The following is an 18,159-nucleotide window of genomic DNA, read 5'->3' as shown; positions in this document are numbered from 1 at the left end:
GGGGAGCCACCTTGGGTGTACCCTCTCCCCTAGCTTTGGACAGACCCTGCCCTTTGCAGTTGCAGTGCAGCTGGTGCCCATGGGAGGAGGGCCCCATGGAGATTGTCATGCCCATTTTACAGACAAGGAAACTGAGGGCCAGATTAGAGGAATGAGTTGTTCAGAGTTATTGGACTGGGCCTGGAGCCTGGCTTTCTAGGACCCTTTCGCATCACCCAAGCTCCATTCTCCAACACGACCCACAAGACTGATGACACTCAAGGGCCATGGGGGAGGCACCGAAGCATCAAGGTGAAGGGCCAAGATTCTGAAACTAGACGGACCATGTTGAATTCCGGTTTTACCACTAACTAGCCAGATATATTTGGATAAGTTACTTTCTGTGCCTCAGTTATTTTGCCTGTAAAATGGAGATAATAGCGCTTACCTCAGGGTTGTTGCGTTAAAGGAGTTCATGTTTGCAAAGTACTCAGACTAACATCTGGCCCATAGAGTGATCTATATAAGTATTTACACAAATATTTAAATAAAATTAAAAAATAAATTAATAAGATGAATAAATATTTAAATAAAAGTGCGTGAGGGCATGGGTGAGACAGGCTGGGGAGGCGCGCCATTCCTGGCCGCCTCTTGCTCCTACTACAGAAAGCACGGACTACACCGGCAATCCCAGGCATAACCCTGAATGTGCTCTCACTTTCATGCTGGGAGCTTTAATTCCTTGTATCCATATTTCCTTGCACCTGAGTGGAGTTTCCAGCTGAGAACTCCAAGGACAATGCCATTGTTCATCCGTCTCCCCCGCCCCTGCCTGCCACCATGGGAAGCCCCTGTGCCTGGGTGCGTTCCGCACTGTGCATGTTCTCCACAGAGCCCTGGCTGGGCAGGTGGCCTCCTCACCTAGAAGCAGAACGTCCTTGAACACCATGGATCGCTTGGTGGCTCCGAGCAGCAGGTGCTCACCGGCGTGGGCTCTGAGCAGGGCCACCTGAAAGAGAAGGGATGGTGTCTGGAGTCTGCACCCCTGGGAAGGCATCTGCACCCCAGAAAGGCTGCTCCCAGCCAACCCACGGACCCAGGCAAGGCAGCTTCATGCTTCCCTTGCCTTTACCTGCCCGGACTACAAAATGGGCACCAGAAAACTGCTGCCTCCCTCCCGTACGGATAAAACCAGGGACCTGGAAAAGATTCGGTAGGAACCTGGAAGATGGGAAACACATGCTCAGAGCCAGGAAACCAAAGGCTGACTCTGTGCTTGAACTGCTGTGTCCTTGGGCAAGTTGTCGCTCCCCTCTGGACCTCGTGTGTGTGCCTGGAGAAACTAACAATATTCTGGCTGTGTTTTTTTCAGCAAAGGCTCAAAGGCTCTCATCAGACTATCAAGAGGATCTAGGACCCAAAAAGTTCTGAAACTGTGGGTCCTGAATTCCTACCCATGGAACAGCTATAGAAGATTAGGAAGGGCATTTTATAAAAATGCAGATTCTTAGGCCCTATGACGAGAGATTCTGATTCTGTATGTATGGGGTGGGCCAAGGATCCGTATTTAACAAGCCCCCAAGTTGATTCTGATGTGCGGTTGTGTTTGCAAAATCACTGCTCCGGAAGATCCCCAGGGCATCTGCCCACTTAACATTGCAAGATTCTAGGATTCTGAGAGTGAGCGACAAGAATTTGGACTTGGATGTTGGTTCCCAAGGCAAAGGTATGAGCACTGGTTCTTGGCAGGGATGAGCTTGACAGACCCCTTCCCTCCAGAGAGGACAAAGCAGCCTTTGAAGACTGAAGCCCGAGGCAGGGACCCAGGCAGCTCACAGGAGGACATCACCTGCCCTTTCAGAACCGTCTGCTTTAGTGCTTGCATGAGGACCAAAGGACGGGCCAGTAAAAACAGCAGCAGGCTGGTGGCCTCAAGGATCTTATCTGCAAGGTCAGGTTAGGGAGTTTGGAGAGTTTTTAGCAGGCTAAACTAGGAAGTAAAATGCTTTTGTTCATTAATTCTTTTGATTGTTCATTCTTTCAGCCATCAAATGTTAAGTGCCTACTAAGTGACAGATATTTTTTAGACAGTGGGGACACAACAGTGAAAGAAAAGGAAAGAAGGGAGGGAGGAAGGGAAAGAAAGAGAGAGAGTGAGAGAGAAAGAGGCAAGGGGAGTGAGGGAGAGAGGGAGGAAGGAAGGAGGGAAGAGAGGGAGGGAGGGAGGGAGAGAGGAAGAAAGGAAGGTGAGGGTTATGTGACAAAGAGCGATGGGGCCAGAGCGACTGTTATTAGATGGGAGGTCAGAGGAGGCCTCTCCAAGGAAGCGAACTTGTTCTAAGGCATGGAAGACACCTGGTACATAGTAAGCCCTCAATAAGTATTGGTCTATTCCCCCGTGGTTAAACTTTGTGAGGATGACCAGGAAAGAGCAGAGATGGCCAACAGCCTTGGAAGTAAAGGTCGACTTTGCACGACCAGGACAGGAGAGGCCCAAGGACGCCTGTCACTGAGCACTTCCTGTATGCCAGGCACTGTGCAGGGCTTTCGTCACTTACCCCAGTGGCTCTCAAACCAAGAGGCAGAAGACCTGGAATCAAATCCCAACTCTGTGGCTGCCTTGCCCTGTGACCTTGGACAAATGGCTTTCCCTCTCTAGGCCTCAGTCCCCTTAGCCAATGCTACCCAGCCTTCCAGGTTTCAATGGATTGATGTCCAAAACAAATCAAGAAGCAAACAATCTTGGAGGGTGGTTGCTTGGGCAATGTCGGCAGATTTGGGGGGTCCTCTGGAGGCCCACGCTCCCACTTCTCCCAGGTGTGCCCCCTGTGTCTCAGGCAAGAGGGGCTCCTTCTACACCATGAATGGGGAGCTGGCAACCCTCCTGGCCGCAGGTCCAGCCCCCTGACATGGCGGCTGTTCTGGGGGTGGGCAGGTGGGGGGTGTTAATGATTGTCCCGTGTTATTGGCCACCCATCACTGCTCTCTGAGAATGCTCTGAGCCCCAGCCAGGGAGGTTCAGGTGGGAAATCGAGGTTAACAATTGCTCAGCTTGGGGGTATCTTGCTGCCCTGCTGAGCCCCTGAGAAGGAACAGAAGAGATTAAACATTAATGCAGACTCTCCAGGAGAGGGGACCAGGGCCAGAACATGAGGGGCAGGGGAGAAAGCGGGTGCAGCTCAGCCAAGGTCCCTGCCCCGTCATCCCTCCCAAAGCGGGGAGGCAGCCATGTGAGAGGGCCTCCCATCCAGTCCCGGGTGTGAGGGTGAGGGCCAGCCGATCCAGTGTCTTCACAGCGTGTCCCACTGTGGCATACTGATTGGTGCTCCCAGAGAGTCTAGGCATCAGAGGAGTCTGAGGAGCCCGGGGTCCACAGAGTTCGAAGCTGCCTTGCCTGCGGGACTTCTCAGAAATTTTAACACGCTGACGTGCATTACCAGTCTTCTGCACAAATGTGCAAAGCAGAGAAGCAAACGCACCAGGAGCTGATGTCAGGGGAATTGTCCGTTGGTGGCCCCGAGGCTCCCTCAGAGCTGAGAAGGTGGCCAGTCCAGCTCTCCTTTCCCAGACAGCAAAAATACCCGCGCCCTGGGCAGGAGCTGCCATTTGCAGTATGTAGACACTTGCCTGTCATCAGACCCCTCTGCCCAGCCCCTTTTCTCCCCCTGGGACAACTTGGGTACTCCAAAGAAGGTACTTTAGGGAAAAAAAATGCTAGGTTAAACCATCTTGCTGGGACACAAGGAAGAAACTGACATTCAGGAAGGCAGCAGTGGCCTGGCTCTGTGGAGCCACTCCATGACTCGATTTATGCTTTTCAAATGGTAATGTCCTCAGTTCTCCCAACAACTTCCTGAAGCTGATATTATAATTCCCACATTACAAATGAGAAAACTGAGGCTCAGCGAGAGGAAGGAATTTGTCCAAGATCACACAGAGAACCAGTCTTAGAGCCAGGGCTCAAGCCCAGAGCTCCTGATCCCTGGCCCTGGGCCCCTGTCAACATACCCCCGGGAGAGCCGTCTGGTGCTGTGGTACAGAGGCCGGGAGCCTGGACTTTGGAGCATGCCTGCCTGGTTCTAATCCCAGTTGTTCTGGATACTAGCTGTGTGACCTTGAGCAAGTTACTTAACCTCTCTGTGCCCCAGTTTCCTCGCCTATAAGATGGGAATAATAATATATCTACCTGATAGGGTTGTTGGAGGGATTAAAGGAGTTAATATTTGTACAGTGATTTAAACAGCTGCAGGCACACAGGAGCAGTATGTGTGTTTTGTTAAACAAAATCAAACCAGTCCAAGGCTACACCCCAGGTGGGCCAGCGGGACCCACCTGCCCAGGGCCCGCACTGCCCACAGCCCAGGTCCGCCCTCACCTGGTCGTCCAGGGGGAGCTCACAGAAAGCCGGGATGTACTTGGCCCACTCGACGAGCACCAGCAGCTGCTCCTTCATGGACTCGCACACGTCTGCGATGCTGGCGATCTTCTTGGCCCGAATGTCTCCGTTGATCCCTGAGACCGGGGAGGTGATCTGGGGGAGAGGAAAGAAAATGCTGGGGATGGCTGGGCCCTGCCTACACTCTCTGTCTCCCGCACAGAGCCCCCTCCCCAGAGAGCTTCCCTGTCTGGAGAAGGGGGGATGGGCTGTGAGTCCCTTCTCAGCTCTGGAGGAAGCTCAGCGGAAACAGACAGAAGGGAGGATGCTGAAGAAGGCAGATGTGAGGGAAGAGGGCTCATTCCCTCTGGGCCTTCACCTGCTCCCCACCTCCTCCTCCATCAACGCCTTAGAACCCCAAGGAACTCCTTGGCCCTCGAGGAGAAGCAGGGCAAAAATCATCATCCTCATCTGACAGGTGAAGAAAGCACAGCCCAGAGAGGTGTTGTGACTTGCCCAGGGTCACACAGCAAGGGGTTGGCTGAGGCCCATTTGCTACTCTGTCCACTACGCTGTTTCCTCGGGGCTAAGCTGATCTCAGGCCCTCAGTGAGAGCCAAGACTCTGCTTGGCCTGCAGAATGCAGGCAGCGGGATAAACTAGAAAGTGCCCCAGAGTGCCAGACCTGGATTCAAGTTCTGTCTTTGCTACTAAACTGGTTGCATGACACTGGACTCAGTTTCCCTTCTGTGATAGAGAAGGGTCCGTCCAGCTGCTGCTCCAGGGCCTGGCTGGGGAAGACAGGGGTGGAGGTGAGACTCCTCTTCGGCGTGAGGGTCCTCTTGCCCCAGGTGGGTGGGGTCACCCTGGTACCTGCTGGGACAGGACCTCGGCCTGTAGGAGCGCATTGATGGAGGGAAGGCTGCTGTCCTCATAGCTCGACCTGCGAGTGCTGATCCGGTCCCGCTCATTTTGGACGGCTGTGAGGAGGCAGAGAGAGGTGAGGAGAGAGGGCAGGGATGACGCCGGGGGAGGGCTGTCCTACAATGATGAGGAGTGGGTAAGGGGCCAGGGGAGAGCGTTCAACCCAGAAAGAGAGACGGCAGGCCTGTCCTGGAGCAAAAAACACACTTGGAGGTGGGAGTAGGAGGGGGGTGGCCGGGGGCAGAGCCCAGATCAGCATGTGGGAATGAGGAAAGATGGATTCCAACCCAGCTTGTGGAACAACTTTCCAAGCAACAGAACTGCCCCCAACACAATGGGGTGGCTGCAGGAGTGATCCACCTGTCACTGGAGGCATGCAAAGTGGTGATGACTTGGCAGAGGGCTTAGGGTGGGTCAATACTCATACTGAAGAGGGGATCTGTCCAGATGACAGATTTTCAAGCTCTGTTTTAGAAAAGGGTCCCTATTCTTCCAGAAGAAAGTGTGTAAAGTAAGTAAAATGCATTGCTCTGGGTGACGTGGAGATGGCCCAGGGCTTCCCGCACTCTGAAGAAGAGGCCTGGACAAGGAGATCTGGAGGCCCCCACCCGCCCTGGTGGTCTCGTCCATCAGCAGGAGCTGCATGTTCCAGACTAACCTTCTCAGGACAACAAGGGAAAGCTCTGTCTCCCTCTTGCCCCACTGCCGGGCTCTGTCCCAGGAACTCAGAGACCCGGGGCCTCTGTCCACCAGGGCCCCACACCCCGCTGTGTGTCGCCATCTGGGTGAGTCCTGGCCTAAGATGTGAGACGGACTTTCTGCTGCCCCAGCCTCGTCCCTTAAAATCCAAGAGGTCTCACTGTGGAATGAGGCTTTGTTGATGCTGGAAGGAGGGAGGACGAGGTGGCAGGAGAGGTGGGCTCCTCTCTGGAACTTGCTGCTCCCTGTCGGTGGTTGCTGGTAGGAATCACATCCTCTCTCTGGGCCTCAGTTTCCCCATCTCTAAGCTTTTCCCTCCCAAACCTGCTCCTTGGGAGCCTCTTGCATCTCAGGGACAGGAATCTGCTATCCTTCCCTTTCTCGCACCCCAAATGGTCAGGAATCCTTACAAAGTCGATCCATGGCTCCCACTCTGGTCTGGGCCCTGCTGTCTCTCCCCTGGAGTGGTCCGGGCCCTCCTCACTGGTCTCTGTCCTTCTGGCCTTGTCCGTACAGTCTGTGCGCCTCTCAGAGGACAAAGGGATTGGCTGAAACTGACCTCAGGTCAGACCCCTCCAGTGCCCCAAACCAGCGTTCCGTGGACGCACCCGGCCGCTCTCCCTCAGGGGCTTGGCTGCCACTGCTCCACTGCCTGGAATTGTCTCTCTCAAACGGCTTAGCTTCTCCTCCACCTCACTCCCATCTCCACCTTCTCAGAGACGCCCTCTCTGACCACCCTGTCTGGTGTGGCATTTCCTCCCTAAGCGCTGCCTTTTATCCTGCTTTATTTTTCTTCTTGGCACTTACTGTAGAATTCTTTGTTCCTTCCTTAACTCTCTGTCTCTCTAGGAGAAGGAAAGATCCAGAGCCAGAACTTTGTTCCTCTGGTAGAACAGAGCCCAGCACACAGTCGGTGCTCAATAAATCCTTATCGAGTGAATGAAAGAAGGTGCTGGACAGAGCACCGCTTCTTAGGAGGCGGAAGCTCTATGTCTCCATGGGACATTGACATCCCAGCCGTTCAACTTTCTCTTGATTTCACGCATTGTTGAAATCAGAGAATGAAAGTCAAATCGTCGAAACAGAGCCCCGGAGTTGGTGGCATATAAAGAAGTCCCAGGCAAGCTGTCTCCTCTCCTGAGTCCCACCCCCCTGGACGGGCCAGCTCCCAGCCCCGCCCGCCCGCGGGCCCGCACCCTCCCCGCACCCTGCCGGCGCCGGCAGAGGCGGGCCGAATGAAAGGGCTGCTGTCAGCAGCCGCGGATTGGGCTCCTCAAGGTTAGGACGGCCTTATCAGCGCGGCGCGAGCTCAGTCACGGAATGATGTTTTCCAAATGTTTGCTCAGTATTAGCAGGGTCGGGGACCTAATGTAACTTCTATTGAACATTAACCGACCCAGGCAGAGGCGGAGAGGAGGATGAGCCTGTCTTCCCAGAGAACCCAGGATGGGGGCCTGCAGGGGGCTGGGCCAGATTCTGAGGAAGGGCCCATCAGGTGGGCGGCCCCTGGCCCCCCACCACCCCACACCTCCTGCACCCCGGCCCTGCTTCCTGGGCTGGGTTTCTGATGGCAGGAGCCGGACATTGGTCCTGGGTCTGGCTCTCTTCCTGGTCTCCTGTTATAGGAAGGAATTTGCGACCTACTTTTGGGCCGCTGACCCCCAGCTTTCTCTCCAGAGTCTTTGTCCCTTCAGGGAACCCACTTGTGGACACTATAGAATATCCTGCGGCCAAGACTTAGAGGCCTGTGAGATCTGGAGCCCTTGCCTGTGGTCAAGAGGAAGTTTCAGGAATCTAGACCAGAGAGGATGCCTCCTAAGCTTATCAGTCCCGGGTTCAATCCAGGGAGCCTGGGGTCTGCTCAGCTCTGGGGAGTCTGAGTCTAGTCCTGATTCCACCCTTGACCCAATCGTGTTCCCTCTCTGGCCTCAATTTCCCCATCTGTAAAGTAGGAAGGGGTGGATTTGATGACCTTGTATACACCCGGCTGGTCTGCAAATCCTACGTTTGTAGCCCATGACTTCCTGTCCTCAGGGGCAACTTTTGGGTTTCAATTCCCAAATCCTCCTAAGGCCATTGAGGACGAGAAATGAAAAACTCCTTCCAACTCTCCTGATCACTGAAGCTTCCATGAGCATCTCTCTTGGCTTTGGGAACTTCCCGCCAGGCTGAGGAGGGTGCTGGGACTGCAAGACTCAGGGAGAACTAGCCAGACCCTTGCTTCCCAAGCCTTGACCACAGTGGCAATTGCTCCCCTGGCCTACTCTCAAAGCAACCAGGTGACTGCACGTGTCATGAACTCCCGGTTAACCCAGGCATGTACATAAGCACCAACATTTACCAGCCCGCACTCGCCCGCCCTCAGCCAGTTCTCCCATCCTCCTGGCATAATGCCACCTTCCCCGAGCCAAGAAGCAATGGCTATTTTCAAAGCTGAGCTGAGGCAGAAGGGCCTGGGACTCTCTCTCCCCTCCCAGGAGCTGGGATGCGGGCCTGCTGCCTCCTTGGCAGCTCAGGGGAAGGACCAGGGGGCGAACACACGTGTCCTGCTGGGCAGCGTGTACTCGTGCAGGGAGACCAGAGAGTACATAGCTAGACTCGCAGCACTGGAAGGGGTCATTATCAACCCCCTCATTTTATGGATGGGAACACTGGAGTCCAGAAGTGGCAGAAACTTCCCTGAAGTGACACACGTGAAAATGACTCTCGGTGTTTAACGAGAAACATTACAAAGACTGACCAGGTGCAGGATCAGGCCGCATACAGCCCAGGAAGGCAGCCATCTGCTCAGGGGGGTGCTGCCAACCCTTCTCCCACCCGCCTGTCACAAGGCCTGCAATTTTAACGTGAGAGATTCATTGTCTTGAACCTAAAGTCACAGGCTGTTGGGGTAACAGAGTGACTGACTATTAGAACCATCTACTGTCAGGGCCTCGGACCGCAGGTCTCAATCTTTGTCTTGCCTCCCATGTTCATGCAAGTGTCACACTGCCATTCCTAACATTTCTCCCAACTTGGAGGTGAGAAGGGGTAAGAGAGGCCCCAGCCCACTGAAAACTGGGTGAGAGGTGGGGACACTTGCCCTTTGAGAAAGCCCCTCCCCACTTTGAGAACCACTGAGGTCTGGATGCTGGAATTGTGCCGAGAGCAGGAGAGGGCCTTGGAGAGCACTCCGTGCTTCATCCGGATCAGCGGGCCCAGGTCTCCCATCAGGCCTCATGAACTCAAACCCAGGCCCCGTAGGGACCAGACACAGAAGACATTCCCTAGGGAGGGGGCAGAGAAAATGGGGGCTCAGAGGCAGAGACAGGGGAGCAGAGGCTGCCCAAGGCGAGTTCCTCCTCCGGTGGCTAGGGGGCTGGGTCCCAGGTTCCTGCTGTGGGGTGGAGTAGGGAGTGTGTGTGTGTGTTTGTACAGTAGCAGACCAAGGGTTTGGCTGGTGTGCCACAGCTGCGGGCGAGAAGTGAAGGTCTAGGGGCGAGACCTGCCCAGAGCTGGGCAGGCTGAGTTTAGGGGAGAGGGAGATGAAGAGATCTGAGAATGAACTCAAGTTACTCAAGTAGCAGTTGAAGGATTTTTGCTTCCTGAGCTTGGACTGGGAAAATTTTAAGTGTTCCTAAGCTTTGCAGGGTGTAATGTAGGCAGCGTTGAGGTATCATCTACACAGCACTGAACTCGAATGCAAAGCTCTGGGTTCAAACCTCAGATCTTGCATTGACCAGCTGTGCGGCCTTAGGCAGGTTGCTGAACCATTCTGGGCCTCAGTTCCCCCATCCATGAAAAGAGGAATAATAACCGTACTGCCAGCCACATAGGGTTGTCATGGGGATGAAAGGAGCTATCAGTGGTGGAAAAGCCCAGTGCAATGACTGTTATCTGCTGGCAGCAGGAGGCCGCGCCAGACCTCAGTGTGTGCTGTGCTCCAGTGTTCCCCTTCTGCTCCCCTCAGGATGAGGCTGATGCCTTGTTCCCATTCCCTAGGACATGAACACTTTGGATCACCTCATACTGGAGAATAAAGACTGAGGAAGTGGGCACTTGCCTCAGGACAGGAAGCTCAGGAATAGGGCTGCCCCCCTCCAACCACGTTTGCTGAGCCTTGGGGGGCGGGTACATGGACATTTGTAATGTCATTTTCCACACTCTTTCTAAGGTTTGAAATATATGCTAAGAAAAAAAACCCCGCCTTGGCTGCCTCGTAGTGGCAAAGGCAGGTGGGGGTGGTGGTTGCTGGGAACCCGAGTAGCTGAGAGTGGGAGCTTATCTCTTTGAATCTTTCTCAAGACCAAGCCCAGCCCCTCCCTATGGTCAGATTTCCAGGCCCTCCCTCCTCTCAGCCATTAGCCAGTCACCGAGTCATAAAGTCGTGGCCACAGTTGTAAATGACTGCCTGTTGGGGAGCCGTGGGTGCAGGTGGGGCCACGGGACGGTGAGGGTGGGGGCGGAGGCTCACCTTCCTTCTTCATGCCAGCCCGGAAGCACTTCTTGAGCCTGCAGTAGCGGCACTGGTTCCTTTTGTCTTTGTCCACCACGCACTGCCGACTAAATCTGGGGAGGGCTTGGGATGGTTAGATGGAGAAGGGACAGCCCTCCCTGTCCCAGGACCAGACTAGAACCCCTGCCATCTGGCTGGTCACCAGCTTCCTTGCTCTAATGCTTCATCCCAGGAGTTTTCATGCTAACCATGAGAAAGGCGCCACGGACTCTCCAAGAGTCCAACTCAGTCCTGATAAACAGGCTCCGAGAGGCGACATGCACCCCTGGATTACTCAGCCTGGTGGGAGAGCTGAATTGGGAATCCTTGCCCCTTGAGTCCCAGGGCCCTGCTGTTTCCACCAGGTCCTATAAAAGCTCAGAGCCCACAGTCGGCATTGGGTTATGGCCTGGAGTCAGTACTTGGTCCACATAAGCCACTCTCTAGAGGTGGATATAAGTAGAGGTAGTGCTCCTCAGTGGTTATGGGTGGAGCCCTGAGTGTCAGCTTGGGCTCTGCCATTGATTCAAGCTGCGTGACCTTGGGCAAATTCCTAGCCCTCTCCAAGCCACAGCTTCCTCATCTATAAAACAGGAATAATAGTAACCACCTCAAGGGGGGTTGACAGGTGAAAACGAGCTGACACACGATGGGGCTGGGCACAGTGTCTGAGCACAGCAAGTCCTCATAACTGACAACTGCTGCTTTTTTATTATTGTTGTTACTCAGAAAGGGAGATGCTCTCGAAGGAGGGATCCCAAGGCCGCGGGAAGCTCTTAGAATAGGTGAAGGGCCTGGAGCCAATCTTCTATTTGCCCCAGAAAAAGCACCAGGTTGGGGTATGGACTCCATCCTCTGAGGCTTCAGAGGAGGCTTGGTCCTATGCCTCATGGATCCTCATTTGCTTAAGGGGAAAAATAATGGTGGGCTTGTAAGGACAGTGAAATATACGTGAAGACTTCGTATGGTGCCTGGCATATAGTAAGTGCTCAATAAAGAGCAGCCAATAGTTTTATGATCAGTCAATGAGGTTCCTAGAATAACTGCTCCCATCTGAATCCACATGGCCTAAGAAACCAGAGGAGGCTTGAAGGCCTTGAAGGGCAGATGCCTCTGGGACCCAGTCAGGGAGAAGACAGATCCTGGGGAACATTAGCTTAAGTGGGCCCATTTCCCAGCTGGAGAAATCAAGGCCCCCAGCAGGGGCTCCTCACCTGCAGGAGTACATGTGGTTCTTTCTCACGCTCCTCCGGAAGAAACCCTTGCAGCCATCACAGCTCGAGGCGCCATAGTGTTTGCCTGTGGCCCGGTCCCCACAGATGGCACACAGGGCGCTGACACCCAGGCTGTTGGGTGCACTGAGGTTGGTACCTTCTGATGGTGATGTGTCTGCACCAGAAGGAAAAAGAGTGAGGACTCGGGAGGGGCGGGAAGTCACCTCCCAGAAGCCCCCCTCTCCTGGTGGTTTAGATTCAGGAACCAATATGAGTGTTTTGGGGATCTCCCCAGGGCTTCAGCCTCAGCCAGACCTGGGTGCCATTCCCACTCCCTCAGTGACCTTGGGCAGGTCCCTTGGCATGTTGGAACCTCCATTCTGCATCTATATCTTAGGGATGGTTGTGATACTGACTTCACAGAGTCACTGGTGGAGGTCTGCTTCTCCCTGTGGTGGAGACTGCTAGCCCCAGCTTTCTCTGGGAAGTGATGAAAACCTGATCACCTCCTAGAATTCATCCAACCCTTATAGACCCTGATTGACTAGGCAGAGGGGGCATGGAAGGGAGGAATACTCCCCCAGTGTCTGCCCAGAACCAGGTCCCGTCTCCCATTTCTCACTGAGTGACCAGGGCTAAATGGGTCTCAGCTTGGTACCCAGGGGCTCTGCAAACTCTCCCAGGGAATGAGAAGACTGCACCAAGGACAGTGGCCATTTGCCCTCCTAGGAGGGTCATGGTAAGGGCACTTCTCAAACACTTCCTGTCCCAGAGGCAAAAGCTACCGCATGTATATATACCTGAGGAGGGAGACAAGAGGCAGGTGGCAAAGATCTGGAACCGGGAGCTGGGGAGTCCTGGGTGCTAGTCACTCGCCTGTGACTTTGGGCAAGTTCCTTTTCCTAGCTTCAATTTTCCCTGGGCCTCGGTTTCTCTAACTGTGAAACTGGGGAGTTCAACTGGTCGGGTTCTTTTTAATTTTTTTGTTTTTAATCTCAGCAGCTGAACCCATTTTTGGATGCAAATCTTGCACGACCTCATGGAGAAGATGATAACCACTTTGGACCATCTCCCCAGAAAAATGCATGCCTATGCACACTGCACAAAGTCATCCACACACACGTTTTTTCACGGACACCCTGAACCTGACCTTGAATTCTTAGGGAACATCCAGCTAAGAACTGGAGAGGGGCTAGCGCTGTACTTAAGAGCACACGCTCTGTAGCCTTTCTGTCAGGGGTAAAGCCCGGCTTGTCCACTTCTTCGCCACGTGACACTGGCTGGGTTAGTTTACTTCTCCACTCCTTCATTCCCTCACTTGTCAAACGGGGAGCATAATGATTCCCTAGGACTGTTATGAGGATTCAGTGAGTCAATATGTGTGAGGTGCCTGGCACAGAATAAGCACTATATCAGCGTTTGTGAAATAAAAACTTTTCTGCAGAAGAAAGCTCTTGGAGCAGGTGACTTCCAGTCTCCACGCACATGTGGACACCTCCGCATCTCATTTCTGCCATCACCTGGCTGAACATCTCCTAGACTCCCCAGGGCGCGCAGGAGCATGGCCCCCTCCACTTGGTGAATTATTCCTGGAGACGAGGATAATTGTTAAGCTGCATTGGTGCCCTTTCTCCCTCAGCCTCGCCTCCCTCGACCCCTGGGGAGAGCTGACCCCACAACTCCGGGCCATTCAAGTGGAGGTGGGGGGAAGGGGCTCCCTGGGCAGCATGGGCTGGGTGCTGCCAAGTGTATCATCTCACTCCTGGTGTCAGCTGATTGGCCCCACTCTCCGGGTGAGAACACCGAGGCTCAGAGAGGACAAGGGACTTGCCTAGGATCATCACACTGCTGTTAGGTAGAGGAGCTAGCTTTACCGCCCAGGTGTGCTGGATGACTCTGGCCAGTGCTGCCCTTGTTGGGGTGTCTGCTGGGGCCTCTGATAAACAAGGACACTGCTGCTGCTTCTGAATTGGGGACAGAGGATGGGTGGGGAGCTCTCCTTGGGGGCCTTCAAGCCACCAGCCCAGGATGTACGCAAAACATAACCCCAACTCTCAGACCACTTCAAACTCCAGCGGGGATGCAGACCTTTCTCACAGATGCTCGGAGTTCTTGAGATGACCCACGGAGGGCCAGGACCAGGTACCAGTGCTGAGCACTCAGGCACTGTTACCTTAATCCTCTGGTCGGCCCCGGGAGGCAGGTGCTATTATTTATGCCCATTTTACAGAGGAGGAAGCAGAAGCTCAGAGAGGAAAATGGCTTGCCGAGTTCCCACGGGTAGGAAGCATCTAAGCCAGAATTGAGCCCAGATCTTTCTGGCTCCAGAGCTGGAGGCTGTCCTGTCTTTGGGACACCTAGTCGTGGCCTCTGCCTTGGTGCATGTGATTCCTCGAAGCTGGAGGTGCGGGCTCCGAAGGGGTGATGGAGCAGTCTGGGGCTGGGCGGTGGCCAGAAATGTGACAGCACACAGTGTCCCTGTGGGGTCACACGACACTCCGCCTAGGGCAGCAGCTCCTTGTTTACCATTTCCTGTGTGTTTTCTTCTTCGTTCTCTCACGTGACCCCCCAGACACTCCTAAAAGCCGGCTGGCCAGCAGGCCTTGGGTGAGTAAGCCCATTTTGTAGAAGACACAGAGGCCAGGAAAGGGGAGGTGATGTGCCCAAAGTCACCCAGTGAGTGGACGGCAGCGGCAGGTGGGCAGCTGGTGAGACTGCCCACGAGCAGCGCCCACTGACCACGGGCAGGGCACTCACCTCTTTCTGGCTGAGCCCAACTGAACACAAGCTTCGCAGCCCTTGATTGATGCTGCAGGGCCATGGAAGGAAGGCAGGTGGCAGGCTGACCTCGGCCAGCTGCCACCCACCTCTCCTCTGAGGCTGGCCTGCGACCAGTTAGGGCCCTTCCTCTCTAGAAGCTTCCTGGCTTCCAGGTCTCCTCCCTCCCCCACCTCCCTGTGGAGGAGACACCCCCCTTCAGAGGTGCTCTGGGTGATGTGGGAGCAGATGTATAAACCTGCGGGAGATACACACAAGTGACAAATCTGCTCAGAGACAGCAGACGTTCCGCTGACGGGAATCTCATTCAGCGAATGGCATCGTCAAAGAACCTGCACATTGTGTCTGCAGAATCATGCACCCCAGAGAGCCCTGACCCCCAGCGCAGGGTTGTGCACACGGGTACAAACAGGGCACGAGAGAGAATGCCCAGGGCGCACCGACAAATCCGCATCCACAGGCACACACACTCCCTGCTGCTTACATGCACGAGCAAGACAAACACACACACCCCAGAGACACCAGCAAACACACACCCACTCAGTGAACAAATGCAAACGGAAGCAGACACAGAACTGGCACACACAAATGAACACAAACATGCAAATAGTCCCAGGGGGCCCTTGTTTGCAACACAGCGCACCACCCATCTGCACGCTTACACGGAAACTCACGCACGCACTCTAGGTCGCCATCACACACCGACACACACACACAACACACACGCTGCTGATTGGCGTCCCATTTAGCAAAACTTCCCTGAGAGCTCCACTTTCTCCAAGTGGGGCGTTCATCCCAGAAGAGTCCCAAAGACACCCTGAAACACAGCTGCCCCTCCACCCACCGTCTCCAGGGACAGAACACACATTTCCATCTCTCTGGACCCAGGCCCAAGGGGTTCAAGAAGGGGCCCCATTGGCCATGTGGGGCCCAGTTACTGGAGCTGGATGACAAGAGGGAGCTCACCATCATGTTCCCGCTCCCAGTGACACGCTTAGCAGGAACAGCTTTGAGGGACCGCAAGGACCTGGCAGGAATACCTGGGACCTACTTTTGCTGCAGATTTGCCCTTGCAGGCCTCCCCTCCCCCAGAATACCTCTGGGCGCTGTACCTGGGCACATCTGCTTCACCTGGCGACACTGTGCTCACCTATAGGCCCAACCTGCCATTTTCTATCATTCTACTCCCAACCCAAAATTGAGTGCCAAAGTCCCACTCCTAGACCCTGGGCATACCTGTCCCCAACTGGCACACCTGCCCCCACCTACCATTGCCCATCGTCAACACCTGCACATTCTCAAACTCCAGGGTGGTGTAGGCTGGGTCCAGCGCAGCACTGTAGTCAGCCATGTCCATGTCGACGAGGGTTTTGGAGAGGCGCATCCTCCCCCTCCACACCTCAGCCACTTGCCCTGCCCAGGATGCCCACCCCAAAGGCTCTGGGCCGAGCCCCGGCCCCCGCCCTCCGCCCTCCCACTGCCTCCTCCCAGGTGCCCTCTCTGCCTTCCTGCGTTTCAAACCGTCCTCTGGGAGGATGTGCCGGGAGTCTTGGCCTAGCCTCTGAGAAGGGGTGGAGGCTCTGCCGGGGAGGGGTGGGGGTTAATGGTTAATCGGCTCCCCCACTGCAGGATAGGCTGGGCGGGGCCACCGGGATTTGGCTGTTTGTTGGTTTCTGGCGGACACCCGGGGTGCTATTACAACTGTTGGGGCCCTGACTCCCCTATGTTTGGTATGGATTCTGTAAGGCAGGCACGCCAACTCACCAGCGCTCATTGGACCCCTGACTCAGCCACCCTCCAAGTCATGGCAACCCCAAGTCAGGCATTCTAACTGGGACATGCAGACGCTGATGGCCCACCTCCAAGATGCCCTGATTCAGTAACTTCCCAAATCATTGACTTCTAGCCTCAATGCTCTTGCAGAGATAAAGCTGCCTCATGGCTCCTGAACTAAAAGCCTGAATCCCAGGCCCCAGACAGCAATCTTCTGCATCCTCATTCTGCGAGTTCCCTTCCAGTTTCCCACCTCCCCTGGGAGGGCCAGACTCACCTCCACTTCCCCTCCCCTCCTCCCCAAGGCCCCATCATGGCCCCCACCGGCCCCTACAGTGCCCAGCTGCTCAGGCCCAGACAGACTCCATCTCCCATTTCCCATCACATCAGCCTGCTTCCCTCCCTCCCTCATAGGATGGGCGGAGACAAGGCTGCAGCCCTACAGACGTGGATTTATGTCCAGGCGCCTACCACCTACTAATCGTGACTTTGGGTAAATGATTCTCCTCTCTGAGCCTCAGTTTCCTCCTCTGTAGAATGCACAATCAACCTCAAAGGGCGGCTTGAGTATTAAAAGGGATGGCACGAGTAAAACATCAAGCAGGGCCTGGCAGTGCCACCCTTCTCCTCCCTGAGCCCCCTTGGGTCCCTTTCTGAATCCCTGTTTCTCTCTACCCACCTGCTCGCTTCAGAGGGGTCCATGGGTGTGCCCCCTGAGCAGGCGCACAGAGCCCCAAACGCAGGGCCCCTTGCTTGGTTTAAGGCTTTGCACTTGCATAAATTCGTAATGATTTCTGCACAACAGGCCCTGCATTTTCATTTTGGACTGGGCCCTGAAAATTATGCCGCCGGTCCTGCCTGCCTTCAGCTCACGGCTCACCCTTTTCTTCTCGCACCCTGCAGCCCTCAGTGTCCTCTAGGCAGACAATTTTAAGAGCCCCCAGTCTAGCTGGGGAGCTAAGGTCGCAATGTAGAAGGTAGAAATTGAAGGCAGAGGCAGAGGACCCGAGGCCTGGGAGGCCTGGGAGCCTGTGCTCCTCTGCCGGCTGCAAGGGCTGGATGGAAGGATTTGATAAGACCGGGGAGCATGAGTGGGAGAATCAGTGAGATAGTGAGTCGTGAGCGGGTGAATTAGTGAAACAGGGAATTAATGAGTGAGTGAGTAAGTGGGTGGGTGAATTAATGAGTGGGCAGTCAGCGGGAGAGGAGATGTGTTTGAAGGGTGTGTATTCTTCCAGTTATTTGAAGCCCTTTCTCTGCCTGCAGAGCTCTGTTCTGCCCGCTCCATCTTCCTCCCGGAGCTCAGATAACTGGGGCCGGGGTAGGGGGAGCGATTGTTCTGGAGGAGAAGAGGGGCCGGATTTGGCGCCAGGAGACCTGGGTATAGGAGCCAGCTCTGTCACTACCTGGATACTGTTTAAATCGCAGCTCCCTCAGGGCCGCACTCTCCCCATCTGTCAAATGGGGGGAAGATCCTGGCCCAGCTGTTTGTTGGTCACGACAACACCCCAAGGGAGGGAGGAAGGGAGAGCCCCCCCACAGCCCACACCCTGGGATTTGCTAAGGACCTGAAGGAGCAGACTCCAACGACTGGCGGGTTCCTCCTGTGGCCCACCCCAGGGACGTGTGATGCGGCTCCAGGGGCCTTGGGGGCTGTGCGGAGCCAGGCAGAGGCCCGACTAAGGGAGAAACGCAGAGGAGAAGGCGGGGCAGCTCTGCGAAGGGCCTCGAAGGACTGATTCCAGGTCCTGCCACCTGCCTGGCATCTGTGACAGGCCACGCACAGCTACTCCTCTCATGGTCCAGCAACAGCCTGGCCTACACACACGGGGTCTCATGGATTCTCAGAGGCACACTTCCCCATTTCCAAAAGTGGAGGGTGATCTTTGGCATATCAACATTTCATGAGTAATGAAAATGACAATTTTTCAGCCTCTGTAGAGG

At 55.0% G+C, this 18,159-nt stretch overlaps 1 protein-coding gene across 7 annotated transcripts in view; it reads right to left on the bottom strand.

Moving 5' to 3' along the window:
- HNF4A (hepatocyte nuclear factor 4 alpha) overlaps positions 1 to 18,159 on the bottom strand; it is a 63,861-nt gene that overhangs the window by 10,704 nt on the left and 34,998 nt on the right. For 3 of the 7 annotated variants that reach the window (XM_014735167.2, XM_014735168.2, XM_001502993.6), the window contains exons 1-6: positions 15,712 to 15,987; positions 11,665 to 11,839; positions 10,430 to 10,524; positions 5,227 to 5,333; positions 4,355 to 4,510; positions 901 to 988 (exon numbers count right to left, since the gene is read on the bottom strand). In XM_014735167.2, coding sequence (XP_014590653.1) covers positions 901 to 988; positions 4,355 to 4,510; positions 5,227 to 5,333; positions 10,430 to 10,524; positions 11,665 to 11,839; positions 15,712 to 15,826 — 736 coding nt within the window. In that variant the 5' untranslated portion in view covers positions 15,827 to 15,987. Of the gene's footprint in view, positions 1 to 900; positions 989 to 4,354; positions 4,511 to 5,226; positions 5,334 to 10,429; positions 10,525 to 11,664; positions 11,840 to 15,711; positions 16,010 to 18,159 lie in introns of those variants that run through there. The other 4 variants (XM_070247730.1, XM_070247731.1, XM_070247732.1 and 1 more) reach the window with 2 other exon arrangements.

Source organism: Equus caballus, chromosome 22 (genome assembly GCF_041296265.1).
Source record: "Equus caballus isolate H_3958 breed thoroughbred chromosome 22, TB-T2T, whole genome shotgun sequence".
Lineage (NCBI taxonomy): Eukaryota > Metazoa > Chordata > Mammalia > Perissodactyla > Equidae > Equus > Equus caballus.
The sequence above is the reverse complement of the archived record's forward strand: the minus strand, read 5'-3'. Positions and strand labels throughout refer to the sequence as shown.